At 29.2% G+C, this 20,699-nt stretch overlaps 1 protein-coding gene across 7 annotated transcripts; it reads left to right on the forward strand.

Moving 5' to 3' along the window:
* Window positions 1-595: 595 nt before the first annotated feature.
* Unk (RING finger protein unk) lies at window positions 596-19,139 on the forward strand. Of its 7 annotated transcripts, none has more exons than XM_072014524.1 (12): window positions 600-2,189; window positions 2,575-2,784; window positions 7,404-7,826; window positions 7,907-8,130; window positions 8,503-8,630; window positions 8,715-8,891; window positions 8,982-9,174; window positions 9,252-9,523; window positions 9,617-9,826; window positions 9,920-10,075; window positions 10,143-10,304; window positions 10,568-19,139. In XM_072014524.1, the coding sequence occupies exons 1-12, from the start codon at window positions 2,131-2,133 to the stop codon at window positions 10,724-10,726; spliced, it is 2,373 nt and encodes a 790-aa protein (XP_071870625.1). In that variant the 5' UTR covers window positions 600-2,130; the 3' UTR covers window positions 10,727-19,139. The 7 variants fall into 7 exon arrangements, with proteins under 7 accessions (XP_071870630.1, XP_071870625.1, XP_071870623.1 ...); XM_072014522.1 differs by having other exon boundaries at window positions 601-2,189; window positions 8,488-8,630; XM_072014523.1 differs by having other exon boundaries at window positions 601-2,189; window positions 8,500-8,630.
* The last annotated feature ends 1,560 nt before the right edge of the window (window positions 19,140-20,699 follow it).

Here is a 20,699-nt window from a genome sequence, read left to right on the forward strand (position 1 = left end):
TTTTGTCAAAACATAAGCATGCTTCAAAGAAGAATCATAGGAGTTTATGAAGTTGGAAATATTGCATTATATCTACTGTGTTAATGCAACAAAAAATGAATTACATAATACAATAAAATACAATAAATATAATACAATATAACAGTATATTAATTATATTAATACAATCTTATATTAAATATTTGAGTAAAAGGGGAGATTAAAAATTAATTCGACAATGATTTAATATATTCGGAAAATGTCGATTTTTATATTTTATATATATATATATATTTTTTTTTTTCTTATCAATGACGTATTCGTTCTACATTTTACTCAAAATGCAACAAAAGGGAACTATTTTATTCAAAAAAGAAATATCCATGCACGAAACAAATCATTATAAATTATTCACATATTACGAACAAAATTTGTTGCGTATCTGCCCTCTGATTGGTCGAAATTGCGTATTTCGTTCATAACACATATTCGCTCAATTACGCATGCTCAGAAAACTGGTATTTCCTCATATGTGTGACGTTTAAGCGGAAATTGTAAATTTGAGAAATTTATTATAAATGCAGCGACAATTATGAAAAAGGGAAGAATTATAAATCAAAAATAGAATTGGTCTTGTAAAATCGCTTTGTAAGAAAAGTTGAAACTTTTGCTCACAATGAAATGGAAGTTTTTAATACATTTTATTCATGAAAGAGGGGGAAAATAGACGAATTCTCGGTGATGCGAAAGGTGATGTTAAACGTTGCATATCACAGATACAAGTCACGAAGCGTGGTCGAGACAAGTCTAGACGATCATCGTCGAGGAAAAACCGATGAAGCTTGACCGTACTCAACACAGGTATCTAAATATGTATCGAAATTGTTGTAAAGAACCGATAAGAAATGATGATTCATACGCGTAACCTTTACGATAACGAGTTACGTTAGCGAGCAGCTGAAAACGTGCCTGTGATATACATTTTAAGTATTGTGTGTTAAAAGCCCAGGGAGTTGTGAAATGTATTAGATCAGTGACCAAAGAAGTAACATAGTATACAAAATCCAGTATGATGTAGAAAGTGAAAGTGAGAGTGTGAACAAAACTGAGGCGTTTCAATCGAATCGATATACCGAATCACAGACCGACATGCAGCTACGATGAACAAAATAAATAGGCCGAACATTTTCACGCGTGTCATTTATGATTTTATATTTCGCAACGCAACGCGTATTAGAACAAGCATTTACTGATTTATTCTCAATTTATTCTATTACTATTTATATCAGAACTTATATACATTTATTTTTCAAGAAGTATTAAATATCAATGTAAGCCACATTTGAATAACAGTAAAAAATTAAGCAAGGGAATAAGCGAATCTATTACAAGAAAAGGAAGATATCGATAGTACTTTATATATAATTCACACGAAGCATGTATCGAAAGTATATTCGGACCTAAAGAAAAGGAAAGAATTTTCATTAACACGAATCAACGTACAAACTTCATGTATAATTGATATATTTATTAACAGAATATCAAAAATAAGACGCAATCGGTATTTGCAGAAGACTCTGTTACACGATGTTGACTCATCTTCGGTGAGAACGTAGCATAGAATCGGAACTCGATTGAGGTCGAGCTTTAGTAATCGATTGTTGCATTTTCGGCGTCCTTCTCTTTTCCACGCACAAGAGAACCCTAGAATCACATATAAAAATAATTAAATCAGTCTGAAATAGGACCTGATACAGAATCGATAAAGTGTAGAAAAATCAAATTCTTATTGTAAGAGGCCGAGCATTGAGCACGGGTGCGTGTTTACGATACGGAGCGAACCAAAACATCAATGACCTTGAAAGAGGAGCAGTCACGTGACTGGGAGAGAGCACAAGGATTGGATAGTTTCGGCGCATATAATGTGTATTGCGCCGTGCGCACCCTATGTCCCGCATTCCGTGTCCGATAGATGGTTAAGAGTTTAGCGGGGGGAGAAGGGGCGAAAGACAGACTACGCGACGGCTTACGACGACGACGACGACGGGTACGACGACGACGAGGACGACGAGAAAAAACGGGAGAGGAGAGAGAGTGTGACTCGGTCCCCGTCTGTGTGTGCGCGCGCGTTGCTCGGTTGTGTTGTCCAAGATGAAGTCCGACTCTAAACCTTTGTTGACAGCTCAGGCGGAAAAGGCGAATCATTACACGTAAGTAAGCGCCGGTCGCGCGTGCTACGTGAAAGAAAAGTGTTGGATAAAAAAGAAATTTCGGAAAGTACTGAGAGAAAGAAAGAGTGCGTGATTCGGATAAAAATTAAATATAATAATAATGATAAAAAAGTGAAGTGCTTAACAAAAAAAAGAGAATTCTAATGAGAATATAATATAATAAAAAAATACACGTAATGATAATACGTATATGCCTATGTCCATATGCAAATAAAATAAAATAAAATAAAAACGAAAAGAGAAAAGAAAACGAAAGAGAACGGAATAAAAGAGGGAGGGCCGCGCGAGCACAGCAGCGCGGCATCGACGCGCGCGTCAAAATACGCCACGAAATAATGTGTAGCTCTGTGGATTCGCATTCCAGATACTTGAAGGAATTTCGCGTCGAACAATGTCCCCTCTTTATACAGCGCAAATGCACACAGCACCGACCCTTCACGTGCTTCAACTGGCACTTTATGAACCAGCGGAGGCGAAGACCGGTGAGAAAGAGGGACCGCACCTTCAACTATAGCGCTGATAATTATTGCACCAAGTACGACGAGACTACCGGCATATGTCCAGATGGAGACGAGTAAGTTTATCTATCAGTTAGCATTGTGTATACATTATATACCATTTTTACCGTGGGGCTACGCTATCGGTTGATTACTCGTACGTCGGTAGAGGGTATTATGAGTGATACAGTTGTGTGTTTCGTTAATTGGCTCGAGATCAAAGCTTATCTGGCCAGTTATCGAGAGAGATATGTTTCTGGGAGATCTCCAGTATCTATCTCTTTATTGAATAAGACCTGAGATATCGATACATTGATATGTTTGTTTATTTTACATATATAATATTAAAGACTCACTTCAGGAAATCAGTTTGACGAAGTGGTGGAAGTAGAGACGGTCAGTTAACGAAGCAAAATTCTGGCCAGTTAACGCGACATTACTGTATCTCTTATGTCAGATACATCGATTTGTCGCAGTCAGCCGACGGCATCAAAACTCACGTAGTATTTAACATTTAATCTTTTCATATTAAAAGATTCTTATTATCATCCTTTCACTTTGAAACACCTACGAATTTTATAGAGAAAAAGAGACATGGTTATCTATTATTCTTTGTTCGCTATATACGCGCGCGCGCGCGCGCGTGTATATGTATGTATGTATGTATGTATGTATGTATGTATATATAAGCAGATTAACATTGTTCTGCTTATAAAGCATGCAACTCAAGTTTGGAAACCGTAAATGAATTTTAAAGTATGAATGAAAATGTTTCTTCGTGATCGAGTCTGGTATCGATGTGAAAGAATAACAGAGGGGTCTATCGGATTTCTTTGTGTCGTTGACACGCGCGTGTTGTAACATGCATCTGCGTGGTAATGCGTAACAACGTAACATCTCTTTGAGAATAACCTATGTAACGAAGAGGAGGCCAATTTCGACGTAACTTTCGAGGGCACGCGTATGTGTTATATATATAATATATAACATATATATATGTATGTAGCGAGCAAAAATGATCGAAACATTGCTGTGCTTTCATATCGGATTCGTGTACGACAGAAAAACAGTATGGACGTGTATAGTAGATATAATAGTTTCATTTATTTACACGCATTTTATGGCTAGATTACAGATATTACAGATATAGTAAATTTATAGATGCAATAATATAGTTAATATTATATGAAAAGAAATTAGGTGGATAATTTAATATTAAAAATGAAGAAATTATGTAAAAAGTATTCATTATAATGTTTAATAAATGAAATGCATCTTAATTTAGGTTTCATTTGTTTATAAGAATATGATTTTATATAAACATCCTTAGTAGTTATTTTATTTTATTTGTTATTTTGACTTCTACCTTAATGAAATACGTGCAATGGATATGTAGATATTATTTGCAAATATATGAATGACAATAAAAAATTAATAAACATAATATTGCATATATGTAAACCATGATTTATTTATTGCATACATTTGTATGTTCGTATTATATTTAATGCATATATAAACACGCAGAAAAAACAGATTTTTCTAATAAATTGTTTTATATTTCTAAAAAATAATAAGTATAAACATTCGGCTATCACTATCGATTATAGATTTTTATAGATTTAATAATTTTTGCATTCTTACTCAAAAAGTAAAACATATTTGACATAAATTTCTTCAGAGAAGAAAATGATCAACTCCATTTTTTTTAGCGCTGAAACTGTCAAAGAAGTCAAAATGACAAATCCATAATGTTTCTAGTAATTCTGTACATTTACAATATTATATTTTTTAGAATTTAAATAATTTTTGCAATATTTGTTCTTTTCACTTTTACTTAAGTTATCGGTGGTTCTATTGTTAAAATATCTTAAATCTAATGTTTAATGTTTCAACATTTTATAAATTTTTTTCATAATATAGTATGTTTTTAATTAAAGTATTTATTCAAAAGAGTTCAAAGATTCGACGGTTATATGTTTCGATTGTCTCATAGAATACGTATGTTGAAAATTTGACCTAAATTCTACAGGCAAGGAAGAAAAAGAATCAACTGTTACATAGGTATATTCATTGATTCTAACTAGTTTTTGCGGTTCAATCGCGAGTCATTATTTTCAAACTAATTAACGCAACGAATTTTTGGATTAATTCAATCGAATTGAAGCGAGCAAATTAAGACATTGCGAGTCACGTTCCTCTTGTTATGAATGTATGCTTACACGCTTCCAGTCGCCATTGCTGATAGAATATAGCTACCGTCGGCTGTTAACCTGTTGTCATCCATTGTAGATAACCCAACGAAACTAAGCAGAAATTTCTCCATGCTTTCAGGCGTATAACTACACTTTCTTCCGCGGCCATCTTTTTTTCGAGGTTATCATTTCCTCTATTACACTTTTGTCCCTTTGCTTCTTAATTTGTATTATAATATTGTAACACTTTCGATATGAAATATTCTGAAATCGATATTAAATATTTGAAGTATATAAATGGCGTCTAACTGTTCACTGTGAAATATGAAAAAGGAAATATATTAAGTATATTTGCATAATATTGAGGCTATTAACTTGAATTTGTTTAATTCTAGATATCCATGCAGGATATGATATTGAGACTTAGATTTAGGTCATTGTTTTAAATTATCTTGTTGATTCCTTGCTTGATAACAATTTATCGTCGATTTATTGTTCTCAGAATATTATTTTTAAAAAGAGTATTGTTATAATCATTTCTTATTTGTTAATTAATATTGTAGAACTCATATGTGTGTAAAATAAACAAATAAGAAATACAAACGAATAAGTAGACGTTGATGAATGTTCTTTTAAGACGAACGAATAAAATTATGAGAATTATCACCAAGAACATTAAAACCTATTATCTAAATCTTATATTATCTTAATAAAAACAAACAAAACTAGTTTCTTTTAAGACTCTTATGAAACCGTTAATAGACGAAGTTCAGCGTAAAAGCTTATTAAAAAATGTGCCAGGAATAATGTGATAAATGTTTATGAATTATTTCTATGCTTGACTCTCTGACATCGTTAGATGGATTAGATGAATGAAAAAGTTTTTGTTATACTTGTTACAATTTGCAAAACAAATTGTGCATTATTTGTTATTATTTATTACCTGTTACTATTAATTTTATAGTATTTTATTAACTTTTGCTATTACATTATATACTTATTAAGACATACCACAAAGATTTTTATATTAGAATTATTTAAAAAATCAACACAATCCTTTCTAAATTAATTTATTAAGATAAATATTTGAAACATGTTTTAAAAATTTAAGTAATAAAAATTATTATTATTTTTATTAGTATATTAATATTTATATCCATTTTTACAAACAATGTATGCTAAAATAGATTTGAATATTCTATTGAGTTTGGAGAAAAATATAAACACAAAGTAACTACATTAACGTATTTAAGAAAGAAAAATTAAATATTTATTTATTCAGGAATGAACTTTTTTTCTATTTACGTGAAAATTACATGTTTTGTTCAATATAATTTACAATAATTATCACAATTTAACTTTTATCACATCAACTTTCCCTCTGAAGAACACAAGATTGTGAGCGGTTTTTTAATTGATAACTAATTCGTGCACGGATATATTTGTCGTATTATTAATTATGATAAGGGTGTGCTGAATATTCATTGTTTGCAGCGTTATATTTTTAGTTGATTTTCTTCATTCATAAATCATAAGTTTGCGATAATGGTTACTGTAATCATTTATTATTCTATTTTTATCTGAAATAAAAATTCGAAAGAATTGAATTGAAATCAGTTGTGATAAATTAATCTTTTTTTAAATGTTTTTAACATTAATTTCATGGAAGATTATAATGTATTGTTAAATAAGATTTTATATTTTTATTTCCACAATACAAAAACAATTAGCTAAAAAAATATTTTATTTTAGATATTTCTATATACATTTTATGTAAAAAATAAATGAAAATATCTGTGATCGGTTTTCCCTCCAAAATATCCAGCGCCTCGAGTTTCCAAACAAAGGAGCCTACTGATATTGATTTTCTCTTACGTGGCATGGTGGCAACAAAGAATTTTATGTGGTAATCCTTGTTGCTGCACCGTAAAATGTTCCGAAACCATTATGGCACAATTATAGCTCAGAAAATAAAACTATCTATCGAAAGTCCAAGGTCGTATTTGTTTTTCTGATAACTATTGTAAATTTTTTAATGTTTACCGCACTATATTGCATTCTTTTCTAATTTAAGTTAAATTTTAAAAGATACAATAGCTCGCGTAAAGCATGAATGCGCGAACCATATTAAGTTCTAGTTCTTATTAGAAAAATCAGTGCCTTGTAATGTCCAAAAATTATTAAATTCAATTTGTATAGTCTCTTATATAATCATTACACAATTTATCATGTGTTATTATAAGACCTACATTGAATATGTTGTTATCAAGCCATATTTAATAGTTTTTAGTTGACATTTAGTCTAATATTGAGTAGTATTAAAATTCAATTCTTTTGAATTAATGTATTTATATATCCTAATTAACATTAATTTAGTAAAATTCTATTAGTTTATAATAGTTAATTATTCAATAAGTTATCTTCATTTTTATGGTACATTTCTTATATACATTATGGTGCTGTTCTTCAATTAATTTACAATAAATTTTATTGTTAAACAGGTGTCCGTTTCTTCACCGTACTGCTGGCGACACAGAAAGACGTTACCACCTACGTTATTATAAAACCTGCATGTGTGTCCATGATACAGACACACGTGGGTTCTGTGTCAAGAATGGCCCTCATTGTGCCTTTGCACATGGTAATCATGATCTTCGTCCACCTGTCTATGACATTAAGGAGATACAGGCGCTGGAGAACCCTGATTCTGATCCTAATTCATCTTCTAATGGACCAAACATACTTGACAAAGAAAGGAACTTAATGAATGAAGATCCAAAATGGCAGGATACGAATTATGTACTCAGTAATTACAAAACAGAACCTTGCAAACGTCCACCAAGACTTTGTCGTCAGGGCTATGCCTGTCCACAATATCACAACAGTAAAGATAAAAGACGTAGTCCGCGAAAGTACAAGTACAGGTAAGTAATTGTCCCTACATTTGAGAAAAACTTTAAAAGTAACTATTTACAAATGTATCTAACTTGAAACTTCATTCCAGATCAACACCATGTCCTAATGTAAAACATGGAGAAGAATGGGGTGAACCAGGCAATTGCGAACAAGGAGATGCTTGTACATATTGTCATACACGTACGGAACAACAATTCCATCCTGAGATATACAAATCCACAAAGTGTAACGATGTACAACAAGCTGGATATTGTCCACGCGGAGTCTTCTGTGCTTTTGCACATGTTGACCGTGAGTGTACCCTCATAAACCGTACGTAAAACAGTTACTACTACTTTAGTAAGTTTCGTGCAACTTTTTTTTTTTTAATAATATTTTATTGGCTTCATTCACAATACTTAATCGCTTGATATGCAATTGATTAAAATAAATTCATGTAACGCGCAAAGTCTACTAATGTATAAAAGCGCTTGTAATTGCTTCTATATAAAAATTATTTAACATTTTATATTTGCTTTTGAGAATTCTTTCTCTTTTTTTCTCCTTCTTTTTCTTTCTTTCTCTCTATTTGGTAAACATAGGCCTTTTGTAAATGATTAAACTTAGTATTCAAAATTGCTTCTCAAAATTGATATATTGGGACGTTGGTATGGTGTGCTGATGGAGCAGTGTTGCCAACAGAAGAAATGAGCCTGGCGAGGGACATGGCGGTACCTATAGATTGTGGCACCAATCTGGCAGATATTCTAAGCAATGCGCTTCCACCCGATAAGCGCAGTCATGAGAAGGATAAACAACTTAGTGATAGTAGTGTAAGTCTACTATGTATCTAAAAATAATGAATTTCTTTTAGATAATATTTAATTTAGCGATATCATTAAATATTTGAATTACAGAATGGAAGCGGTGAAGTATCAGAATCAGCAAGTACTAGTAGCGTTGGCAGTAACAGTTCACACAGTAAAGCTCCTGGTGCTCAACTCCATAACTCCAATTCTAATAGCACCGTAAACACTTCCAATCAGCAAAAGTTAACAAGCATACTTTATAATCCCAGTTCTCTTTTGCAAGTTGTAAGTTTGACGACCATTTGATTGTGGAATCAATCAAATATCTATACATTTAATAAAGGTCCAGCAAATAATTCTACGAATATTAAACAGGGTGAAATACGAAAACAAGTGGTTGCAATAGACAGTGATCCTTTATTAACGAAAGCAGAAAAAGCTCAACAAAAACAAAGCCTATATATTGCATATAGTTTGAATGGAACCTTAGGGAATCATTCATTAGCAACTACCGTCTCACCACTTTCAAGTTCATTTTACCCAAATGATACTGTGGAATCTGTAGTAGGTAAGGTAAATTTAAGGAAAAATAAAGGAAAAAGAATATTTTTACCCAGTTTTAATCATGATTTCTTTCCTTTTCAGGAAATGCATTAGATGAGTTACATCTAGATGACCCCTTAAATTTAGTAGAATCAATTCATAGGGATACTAATTCACCAATTAGCAATTCAATATCAGCAGGCCTAGCAAGTTCTGGACTATTAGGTAGCTCAGCACCAGTTAATATTCCTGGAATGAATGAACGTTCAGTTCTTACGAATTTTTCGCCATCAACATCCAGCCCACTGCAACATCTACATTCGACTGGTTTTCTTACTGGATCTAGATTTTCTCACCAGGATTCAATAGAATCGGTAAATGAAGTATTTCATTCTGTTCTTTCGTCTGTTGCAGAAAAGAATGTCTTGGCACTATTTTAATATTTTATTTTGTTTGGTTGATTTCAGACTATGCCATTTATGAATCAAGTATCAGATCCATTTAGCAATCATATTTCACAGCTTAGCAGTTCAGCTTCTAAGCTTAGCGGATTTAATAGTAGCTTATTTGATTTTACGAATCAAGGAATGTCTCCATCTCGTACTCAACCTCTCCCAGCATCTCCATTGGTTAATGCATTTTCCATTAGTCCAAGTAACACAGGATCTTTATCTGAGGTTAGATTTCCCCTATTTTTTATTTCAGCATTATTATTCATGAAGTAAAATAAAGTTTAAAGGAAACATGTCGTTTGCATTAATTTGTCTTAGGTACAAAGGCTCAGGGAGGAATTAACGTCAAGTCGTGCGCAACTAGCAACGTGGGACGAACGTATTAATCAAGCTAGAGCTGCTTGCGCTGCATGGCAATTAGAAAGTGAGGAGGCTAAAAGAAAAGCAAGTATCGCTGAACAGCAGAGAGATGAGGTAAATAGTAGTTAAATTCGTTTTTCTGTGAAATATATAAAGTTGGCGATATAAAAATTGTTAACAGGCCTTGTTGCAAGTGAAAGCATTAAGGGTAGAAAATGAAGCGTCTGGTGGTGGACCATACCTTCACACATTGAGAAGAACAAGTGAGCTCAGATCGTTATCGATAGCCGCATTAAAATCAATTCAATCACAGCTTCGTTCGGATCTCGAAGAAGTAGAAAAGGTAAAACAAAGTTGTCATGCCGGCTTGAACAGTTGGTATATCAAGCGTTTCGCGAATAATGATTAATTTATCTGAAGAGGATGCGAAAGAATTAGATTCTACAGCTACCTCATCTTCATCAAACAGAATTTTCTTCTATTATCAATTAAACACGTTCCAATTGGCAATCAAGATTATCTCTGATAGAATTGTAAAGTCTAATCTATTTGCGATCGATCTGATTAATGGAAACACTATAGGTAGCTCAGTTGTTGCCGTTCCAGGTGCTGTACAGAGAAACGGCAACAAAGTGCATGGTTTGCGAAGAACAAAATCGCACTGTTACCCTCTCACCCTGTAACCACTACGTGGTCTGCTCGACGTGCGCTCCAAATCAACGAGAGTGCCCGTACTGCCAGACTCCGGTTGTCTCCACAAGTTAGGTCCGAATATTTTGTTAGAACGCCCGTTGTTATAATCTCCATTCTTTCTTAATAACCAGGACAAATATCCTTATAATTCTAATGTGGGTAGTACTAGGATTTTCAACGTAAATTCCCGGTACTTTAAATGCGATGGTATATAAAATGAACAATTAAAAGAATTTGTATTGCGATACATGTACAACCGCAATAGAAAAAAGAAAAAAAACGATGAACAAATTTATTCAAATATATAATTTGACTGTCGCCAAAGTGAATATGGATGTGATAAGACTTCGTTTCCGTAGTCTCTATTTGTCATACATTTTTGTGTCAACAGTCGTGCTACTATATAGCTATTCATCAAGATTCAGATATCACATCCTTTATATTAAGGACACATATTAATGATCTTGGAATGGAAAACTAATTAATATATAATACAAGATACATTTACTAGCAGGGTGCTAGCTAAATAGTTAGCATTTAATAACACGCATGTGTGCCACTTACACAAACAATGTAGCGTGAAGGAAAAGAAAAACAATATAATCATAAATGATGGACAAAATTTTGGGACCTCTAAAGTATATATTTGTTTAAAAAATTGTAATACCATAATTAAACGCAACAAAAGATTAATGTCCCACAATATAATAGTTATAGAATAATTTCACTCAATTGTTGAGCTGTTAAACGTATGTCACAAGAGATGATATTTCTATTGTATTTAAAGATATATATTTAAATAGGATTTTTCAATTGACCCGTACTGATGGTAATAATACAAGTATTAACAAATTTTATATCCTTGGTTGAAAATGTAGTATCGATACCTATATTATATAAGGAATATATATATATATATATGATTTCTAGATTTTTATACAAAATAATAAAATTGCTCATATTTATAACAAAAAACGAATTGGAATTCGCGAAAGAAAAGTATGTAAGAAAATAATACATTTGACAATTTCATTGTTAAAAGAAAAGGTATATGTATTATTTCAAACTTACATTGTTCTTGACATTATTTTCTTTGTTTTTCTTAGATATATATGTACACATATATTTTTTGTTTTTCATCTTTTATAATTTCTATAAAATATACTTAAATTATAATTCATTTAAAAAATGTTTTTATACTTTGGATACATCGAAAAACAGTGATAGATAATAAGATTTTTATACAAATACGATTTCTTTATTCTCTTTTCTTTTTTCCTCTCTTAATAGCTGATAATATATCAATTAGTAGGTAGTTATTTGTATATGTTTCACTATGCTTCTATTCTGTATATGGTATGTAGTATGTTAAATTTTAAACTTTAAGTATGCTTAATATACATATATATGTATATGAATACATTATATACTTACTATTGAAATTAAATAGTGTGTGATAGTAATAAAGAAATGTAATTTTGCAACAAAAGTACATTACTAAATTAATTAAACTCAATTTTTGTGTTATAAGTTTTTACATTTTTAGGTGTAAGAAATATTATGAATATTTAGGATTTTTCAATTTAATCAAAAGATGAAGGAGTAACTTATATTTATGATACCAGCGATAATTATGTGACATACGTATTACAGCTCAATATAAACGACATGCAACTAAAAAAGCATGCCAACTAGCTTTTTTCAATGAAACGCGTGAATACTGCGTTTTGTACACCGGCTCTATGAAACATTTTCATTTTGAATATGTAGCTGGTAATCATTACATTATAAAGCGACTATACATTCATGGTAAAGAAAGAAAGAAGGTAAAATATTGCCTAAAGTATAAATGAATAGTATAGATAGGACAACATTATCAAATTTTTTCCTGATAGACATAAAACATTACTATAACCAATTTTAAAGACTATTATTTAATATTTACGATATAATTAAAATTATTTTAAATGTATAATACCCTGCACAAATTGACTTTTTCTCAAAGGACAAGTATATTTTTGCAAATTATTAGAGCCTTTTTATATAAGTTATGAATCTTCTTTAAAACAAACACAATATTACCAAATGAGAATACAAGGTATAAAACAGTACACAAATTTCATTAAAACAGAAAAAAGGGGTATTATAATAAACTTTACTTAATTATTTAAATATTTAATAACTCGACAATGAAGCTGATTGTTGTTTCTCCTTTCTTCAATTATCTTCATAGTTTAGTATCAAAAAGTGAGGCCAAAAAAGAAATAAATGTTTTTATTAGGTCCGTTTTTATTACAAATTATTAATATTAAAATATAATAGATGTTACTAAAAACATACAATTTTGCGTATCATGGTATAAACGATCCTTCAAAGGATTATGTTTGTAAAGAAAGGAATGAAATGGAATGAAAATGGTAAAAACACAAAGTGTGTAACAAAGAAAATGTCAACATAAAGTGAAGATGATATTGTTACAAATACCAACTACGTATTATATTTCATCAAGTATGATGAATAGATGAATATTTTAATTTCTCCTGCGAGATCGTATATATCATGATATAATTTTCAAAGTACTATTTAGAATTTAATCAATTTAGCACTATAATAATGCATTTTTCAATTGTGTTTTTAAATGCATTCTTTATAAGTACTACAATCACAGCAGGTATGATAAAAAGAAAACAAGGTATTTATCTCTTCGCATTCTTAGAATATATTTTATCTTAAAAATACTATTCTTAAATGCGATTCCTTTTTAAATCGTCAATATTTTTTATGGCTGTTATTATTGTTATTTTTGCTTTCATAAAAAAAAAGAAATGTTCACACACTATCATCTTATAGAAATAGTAGGAGATTAACCAATTAAGATGCTAGTTTGCCATTAAAAACTGTACTTATAAAGAATGCTTATTTCATCGACTTCTCATAATTATAATGTTCCCTCCAATGGGTTATATAATTAAATATAATAGTAGCTATTGAAGATTAATTATCTCATGCTTTGAAATTAAATAAGAGTTTAAGCAAAAAGATAGAGTAATATAATCAAGATTATATGTAATAGCAAGTTTTTTTATTTTTAATTCTTTTTTCTTTTATTTTATATAATAATGAGGTGCATTATGATTGTGGCAAGTCGTATGAAAACCTAGGAAAGATATTCCTGAATGATATAATATTAAATATTATAAACAATTATGAGATATATATATATACATATATATATATGTATGTATGTATGTATGTATGTATGTATGTATGTATGTATATGTACTATTTTACTTATAACAATAACACAATTAAAATATTAATTACTAAGAGCATAAATTATTGTGAAAGCAACAAATTTAGCTACAAAATAGGTTAATAGGAGATTAACAAATAAAAAAATTAGTTAATATCGTGTACTAAAGAAAAAGCATACAGTTGAATATTTATATAATACACTGCCCCAATTGTTGGTTTTAATGATCATTTTTCTTCATATTTTTGGTATACAATATGTAACTCGTTATGAGATAGAGACTCTTCTAGATACTGACACATTGTCTTTATATACTTATAAATGTATAATAATTTTTTTCTTACTATAATTGAAATATTATATGTTTAATATATTGAATCTCTTAAATGTCAAAAAGCTATATTTGTATAAATGAATCTTTATAAAGTTAATGGTAATTACTAAAATATTAACAATATAGTTGATATTCATCTAATACTGCACAAAGAAAACCAACAATAGGGCAGATCAAATTGAACAATATATTTTTGACAAGTTACAATAATACAAATACAAAACGTTACATGCTCTGTTTTGTGCGAATGATTCTTCTCTTGTGTTAAACATTACTAGAGCCAGAAGAGCCATATTGTGACCGCTTGTTTATGCACTAGTTGAACGTTACAGAGATTGCCAGTTGTTTCATTTTTTTTTTTAAAGGGGAAGTATTCGTGATCAAAGAATAGGCAGATGATGGTTCCCTAATGTTGAGAAAGAATTATCTGCACACTCCAGGCGGCAAAAGCTACACATAATCATTAGATTATTGTACAATAATGAATTTCGTAAAATAGTAATATATAATATCTAAACAAAAAAAAACAAATTTGCTGAACATTTATATTACAATTTATAACTAAAGATACTTGCTATAAACCTGTATTACCTTTAATCACTTGTAATTTTGATATATGACTAATGCATTTGTTATTTAGATAATAGCAGTATGAATTCCGATAAATCAAGAGTACTCTGACTAAAACTAAAATTGATTTCTATCTATCGTAGAATGTGTTCTTGTTTGCAAAAATAACTGCTCAATATTTTGACAAAGAAAAAACAAACTAATAGTGGATACATTCTTTTTCTCATTCAATTACTATTTACTACTATTTACCACTATATATTTCGTATTCATCTTTTAGCTACTGTTTAAATCTATCTTCTCTCACATTGTTTTATTTTCTTCATTCTGCAAATGTGGACACATTGTTAATAATAATACAATTTTACCGTGTCTGGTGTTATTACGATTATTATGGAAACGTATGCTCTTTAAAATATTTATATTATTATCAGTTAATATAATACTGCAAAACTGCTTAGATTGTAAACTCGTGTGTATTTTGGTTGTGCAGGCTTTTAATTGGCAACTTTCTCCTAATTAAATGGTAGAGTTTCTATTTTTCGTTTTATGATACGCAATATGCAAACATTCTTAATCAAACTGAAATTAACATGAATCTGAACAACACACAGACACACATACACATAAAAGAAAAAGAAATCGAGTTCTACAGTACTGATATCTAAGCATTTTTGTATTAAATACGAGGTAGCAAATGGCTGTACAACTGTGATTATGTAATAACAATTTCTCTACTTAGATCTTATCGTTCGGTATGTCGGTATTTATGAAGATATAAATATTTTACATACAAAAACAAAAAAAGAAGAGAGAAGGCTGTAAAACTTTCAACTGTGCTCATTGACGCACTCATTGACGAATCCTCGACGTGCATTATTTATGATCCAATTATTAAAGGTATTGACAATTAAGAAGAAAGAAACTTGTACATTCGAGCATAAGATACAGCAAGCCCATAAAACTTTTGAAATCACTGATCGAAGCGATGTTGTATTCTCAAATTATGTAAGAATCGTGAAGATGTTTCAATGACAAACAGGAGTCGTTTCATTCTGCATTATTTTGACATGTGTTCTCTTTCTATCTACTCTGCATTTTAAAATTATTATGCATTTTTTATTCTTTGCTGTCAATTACTAAATGAAAATAATATTACAATTTTTGCTAGTGACTGAACATTGAAAAGTTATAATAATACATTAGAGGAAAAAAGAGTCACAACGCAAAAATTGAGCTAATCATTCTTAATAAGATTTTTGTAACGATTACTACCTATTCATTCTTTTGAAGAAAATGTGTCAGTCATTTGCATCCTCATATTACAATATTTCATGTCTTGTGTCAAAATAATGTTAACAAAATTGCGTCACGAGCTCTTACTATACCATAGAAAAAATAAAAGAATCATTGGTTATTTATTATTCAACAGTTAATGGTCTGTTTTACATTTAAATTCAAGTATCGATGAAAATAAAGGAACTATACAAAAACAAATGATAAAACGAAAAGAACAGTTAGTAAAGTGCACAAGGTACAATCTGTAAACAGTGCCATTTTCAACAGATTTATGAAAGTAATAAAGTTACGTTCTGCGAGAAACAAATGTGATCTGTTAATGTTTCTAATTTCTATGGATAATTCTGCATTTCTGATGTGACGGAGATTCAAACGCTGATATTATTTATTCCTCTATCTCTTGTTAAAGCTTCAATGTCCAAAGCTTGTATAACTATTAACACTAATTTGTTAATTTATAATGAATAATGTTAGTGGCAAGTTAAAAAACACACCTTTGAAGTTAGAGAAACACAAGAAAACAAAAATAAAATATGATAACAGGATTTATTTTTCGTGTATGCAATAATGAATTGATAAAGCTGTTATTTTTAATTTGCAATTGACATTATTCGCTGAAATGTACCTTAATACTTTAAGTTGAAATTACATAGTATGACAATTAAATTCAGTTAAATTATGAATAACTTAATTCTCAAGGTTTGTTGATAGTAAACTCGATTTCCGCCCCCTTAGGTATGCAGGATTGTGTAGAAATATGTCCGTTAAAATATTTTAATATTTTTGCAATATTACAACACCGTCTTCCGGCACAATAATATTTGCATATAGCCTAAAGCGCAGTAATAAATAATTTGAAATATTGCGGAAGGAGAGGAAATATTTATTACTAAGCTAGCTTGTCGTGTATAGACGTTGTTCTCTTACAGTGCAAAGAAACAAATTTAGAAACATTTAACATAGATGAAGAAAAAGTATATTCGTGCTATAATGAAGCATGTATCTATATTGCGATAATAAATATTTTACTGAAACTGTTGTACGAACGAGAAGATATTTTCTGAAACACGATTGATCCATTTTCTTAAAATATAGAACTGGAAAGCAGCAAAGAAGATATATAACTTTTTAATATTTAAGGGAAAAATGAATACGCCGCTCGTACAATAAACATTTTGTGAGGTGACCACAATTATTAAAAGCATAGTGTAATACGTTTATTGTAACATATTTACTTCATAATCCCATAAGAATGAAATATTAATACCGATTATCGAAATGCAGATATAACTGTAAAAGTTTGTAACAGAATTCTGGGGTTTTACGTTTTCGTCATATTTCATTTCAATCGTAACATTACAATATACTGAATAGTATATTATAGGAAAGAAGCTGCTGTTGACTTTATAAAAATTGTACATGAAAATTCACTTCTATAAAAAGATGGAATATTGTATTCTAACGACTATAATTATTTGGATGATAATCTTTGAAAAATGTAGAAAATATTTTATGTACAATTTTTTATGGTTTGATTTTTCTTATGCTATTATTTGTACAGAACATTATTTTAAATCAAACAAATGTAAGATTGAGAAACAATGCCTCTGTAAACCATTGATAATGGTCACCCTCATAAAGAGGATATAGTAGACATAATTGAAACAGCATTTGCAAGATAATAATGATAGATTATAAAAAATTCATGGATATCTACGATTGTTCTGGTTGTGGTTACTTCTGTATGTGCATTTTTATACAATGATTGTGAATCTGTATAGGCTAAACTCATATCATTGCTAATTTTTCTATAAATTCAAAAATTATATGTATTGAAGAGTTATCTTAATCAAGGTGTGCAAAATTTTGCAACATTTAGCAGAGGCGGGCAAAATTCTATAATACATAAAGGAAAACAATTTAAATAACGTTTTTAAATAAATAAATGTTTAACACATAAGATCTGTAAATGTGTCCATGAAAGATGAAAAATAATACTGTTTAAACATTTAAAAATTTATTCATAATCATAGTAGACTTATATCGATACAATTTTCATTTATTCTTCTAACTAGTAAATTTTGAAAACAATTATTTTATTTAATGAATACCTTATTTTTGAATGGAGTAAAGACAAATGTGTAGTATACAGTTTTATTAAACAATTTAAATGTGTGTAACTATGTAATGTATAATATTTCTACATAAATAATAATAAAGTATTCATTTAATTATGAATACTTATTTTAATAAAGTATCAAGAACAAATATTTAGTAATAATAAATTTTTTATATAATAAATAAGAAAACTTAAAATGCGAAGTATTAAAAAATGAGGTAATGCCCGTTTCTGTACAAAGTATTGCAATATTTCAATTATATTAAATCGACGTTAGTCAAAGGTGCTGCCAATAAGAAAAGAAAAACAAACACATACACTATCAATTAGTCGAAGTATAAAAGCAACCAGAAAAATATTATTTTAAGATGACTGTATAGTATTATTGTCGTATACCAAGCATCTCGTACAACAAAATGTTAATATATAGTGTTTCGTATTATAACAATTTTTATAAATAAACTTTTCTATTCGACTTGAGAGATGAAACGTTAATTATGGAAATTTATGATTTCATTTACAAATTTAATATCAGTGAAATCAAAAATGTTTTATCTTTTATTACAATGTTAATCTACAATTGTTTTACATTTAAGTTGATTTCATATAATCATTCAAGTTAAAAGCAGAAGAATACTGAACTCTTAATTAACAAACAATTGTATAATCGTTTTTTGCAATCAAGTCGAATGGTAAACATTATATCATAACAGTTAACAATATTTGGTATTTAATTATTAATTATGAAAGAAGTGGTTGGTGTTATAGATCTTATATGTCGTTTAGAATGTCAGGCAGTACCTTGTAGTTACTAAAGAACAAAGTATTTTGTATATTTATCGATACTTTTTATTATGCATTAAAATTGCATTTATTATGTGCAGCGGTTAATACACAAATGTGAAGTTGCTGGATCGGTTATTCATATCACCTTTTCTTTTCTTTCTTCTTGCAATTGAACAAAAGAACCCAACGAAAGGAAACAATGAAATATTTATGTGATTATCGTATATAATTCTGATATGTTCTATAAGTATGTAGTATTTTCATATAAAAATTGTATATATATTTAATCGTATTTTCAAGTAATCTTCTTTTTTATATCAAAATTCAAGCTTGCAATTACTGAAGATTGTCCACATATTCTATTTTGTATGACAAAATCAATTTTTTGAAGTTATATATATAAGTTTAAATTTTTAAATTTTACAGTAAGACTATGTTTCATTCATGTAGAAGGTAACAAAAAATGTTGGACAAATTGTAATTATTGTTTTTATTTATAGTATTAACGAGACTTCGTAAAGTAGAATATAATTTTCACATTCCACGTGAAGATTTGTTATAGAAGTACAAAAGTAATATGGGCTTGCATTTTTGATGTTCGTGTCCTGCCAAAACCGATGTAATTATTCACAAACCAATAATATACTAGCATCTTCACGATGATTGAATAAGATTTCATATCTGGTCGCATACCGAAAGAAAGACTACTTGAAATATAAAGAAATAAAACGCAGTAAGAAGTTTTCGTTGTCATTAACGGTTGTAGGCGAATTCTAATAAATGTCAGTACAAATTGAATAATGAAGAAAAAAAAGTGAAGCATCATTTGTGTGCAAATGACAAAAAAAAAAAAAAAAAAAATAAGAAGTTGATATTGACGACACGTATTTTTGGCAATACAGTTTTAAATAACATATTTAAATTAACAATATAGCTGTAGTTAGAATGTTAGTAAATAAATTTTGTTCTAATATTTTCTTGATGACTGAAAGTTTATACATATATGTATGTGTGTGTATATATAAATATATATATATATATTATGCATATATTTATATGAATAACATTGATTTTGACGAAGATATAAGGATAATGATTATCTCATGGCGTAATTTGTAGAACAAATGTTTATTATTGCTTCTTATGCTATTATTAGGTAGTGAACTATAAAGAAGAATATTGTACATCAATAAAATTGATCATTTGAAAATAAAATATATTGATAACTTCTGTACCATGATGTTAGCACTATTATTTCTATTATTAACAGTAAATAAGTACAAAAGCAATTATATATTAAATAATTATTGAACTTTTTAATTTATCATTTTCTAATTTTAACAAATTTATTAATAAAGTTTAGTTTGTAGTACTTCATTATTTAAAAATATGTCTAAATATGTAGTTACCATCTATATATAATTAATCTCATTTTTAGATAGTGTAGTCATCTTATTTCATTTATTATAGAATATTAAATATAATTATATCATCAATATATATAAATTATAATTGTTAGAATCAACATATTCAAGAAGTCCATACGTTCATATATATCTATTTATAACATATATTTTGGAACTTTCTTTATTAAATATTATATTACGTTGTGAAATACTAACCCTTAAAGGTTATCATGAATGAAATTTCACCTCATGTAAATTTTGTTTTAATATAATCCCGT

This window comes from Bombus fervidus, chromosome 12 (assembly GCF_041682495.2).
Source record: "Bombus fervidus isolate BK054 chromosome 12, iyBomFerv1, whole genome shotgun sequence".
Taxonomy (NCBI): domain Eukaryota; kingdom Metazoa; phylum Arthropoda; class Insecta; order Hymenoptera; family Apidae; genus Bombus; species Bombus fervidus.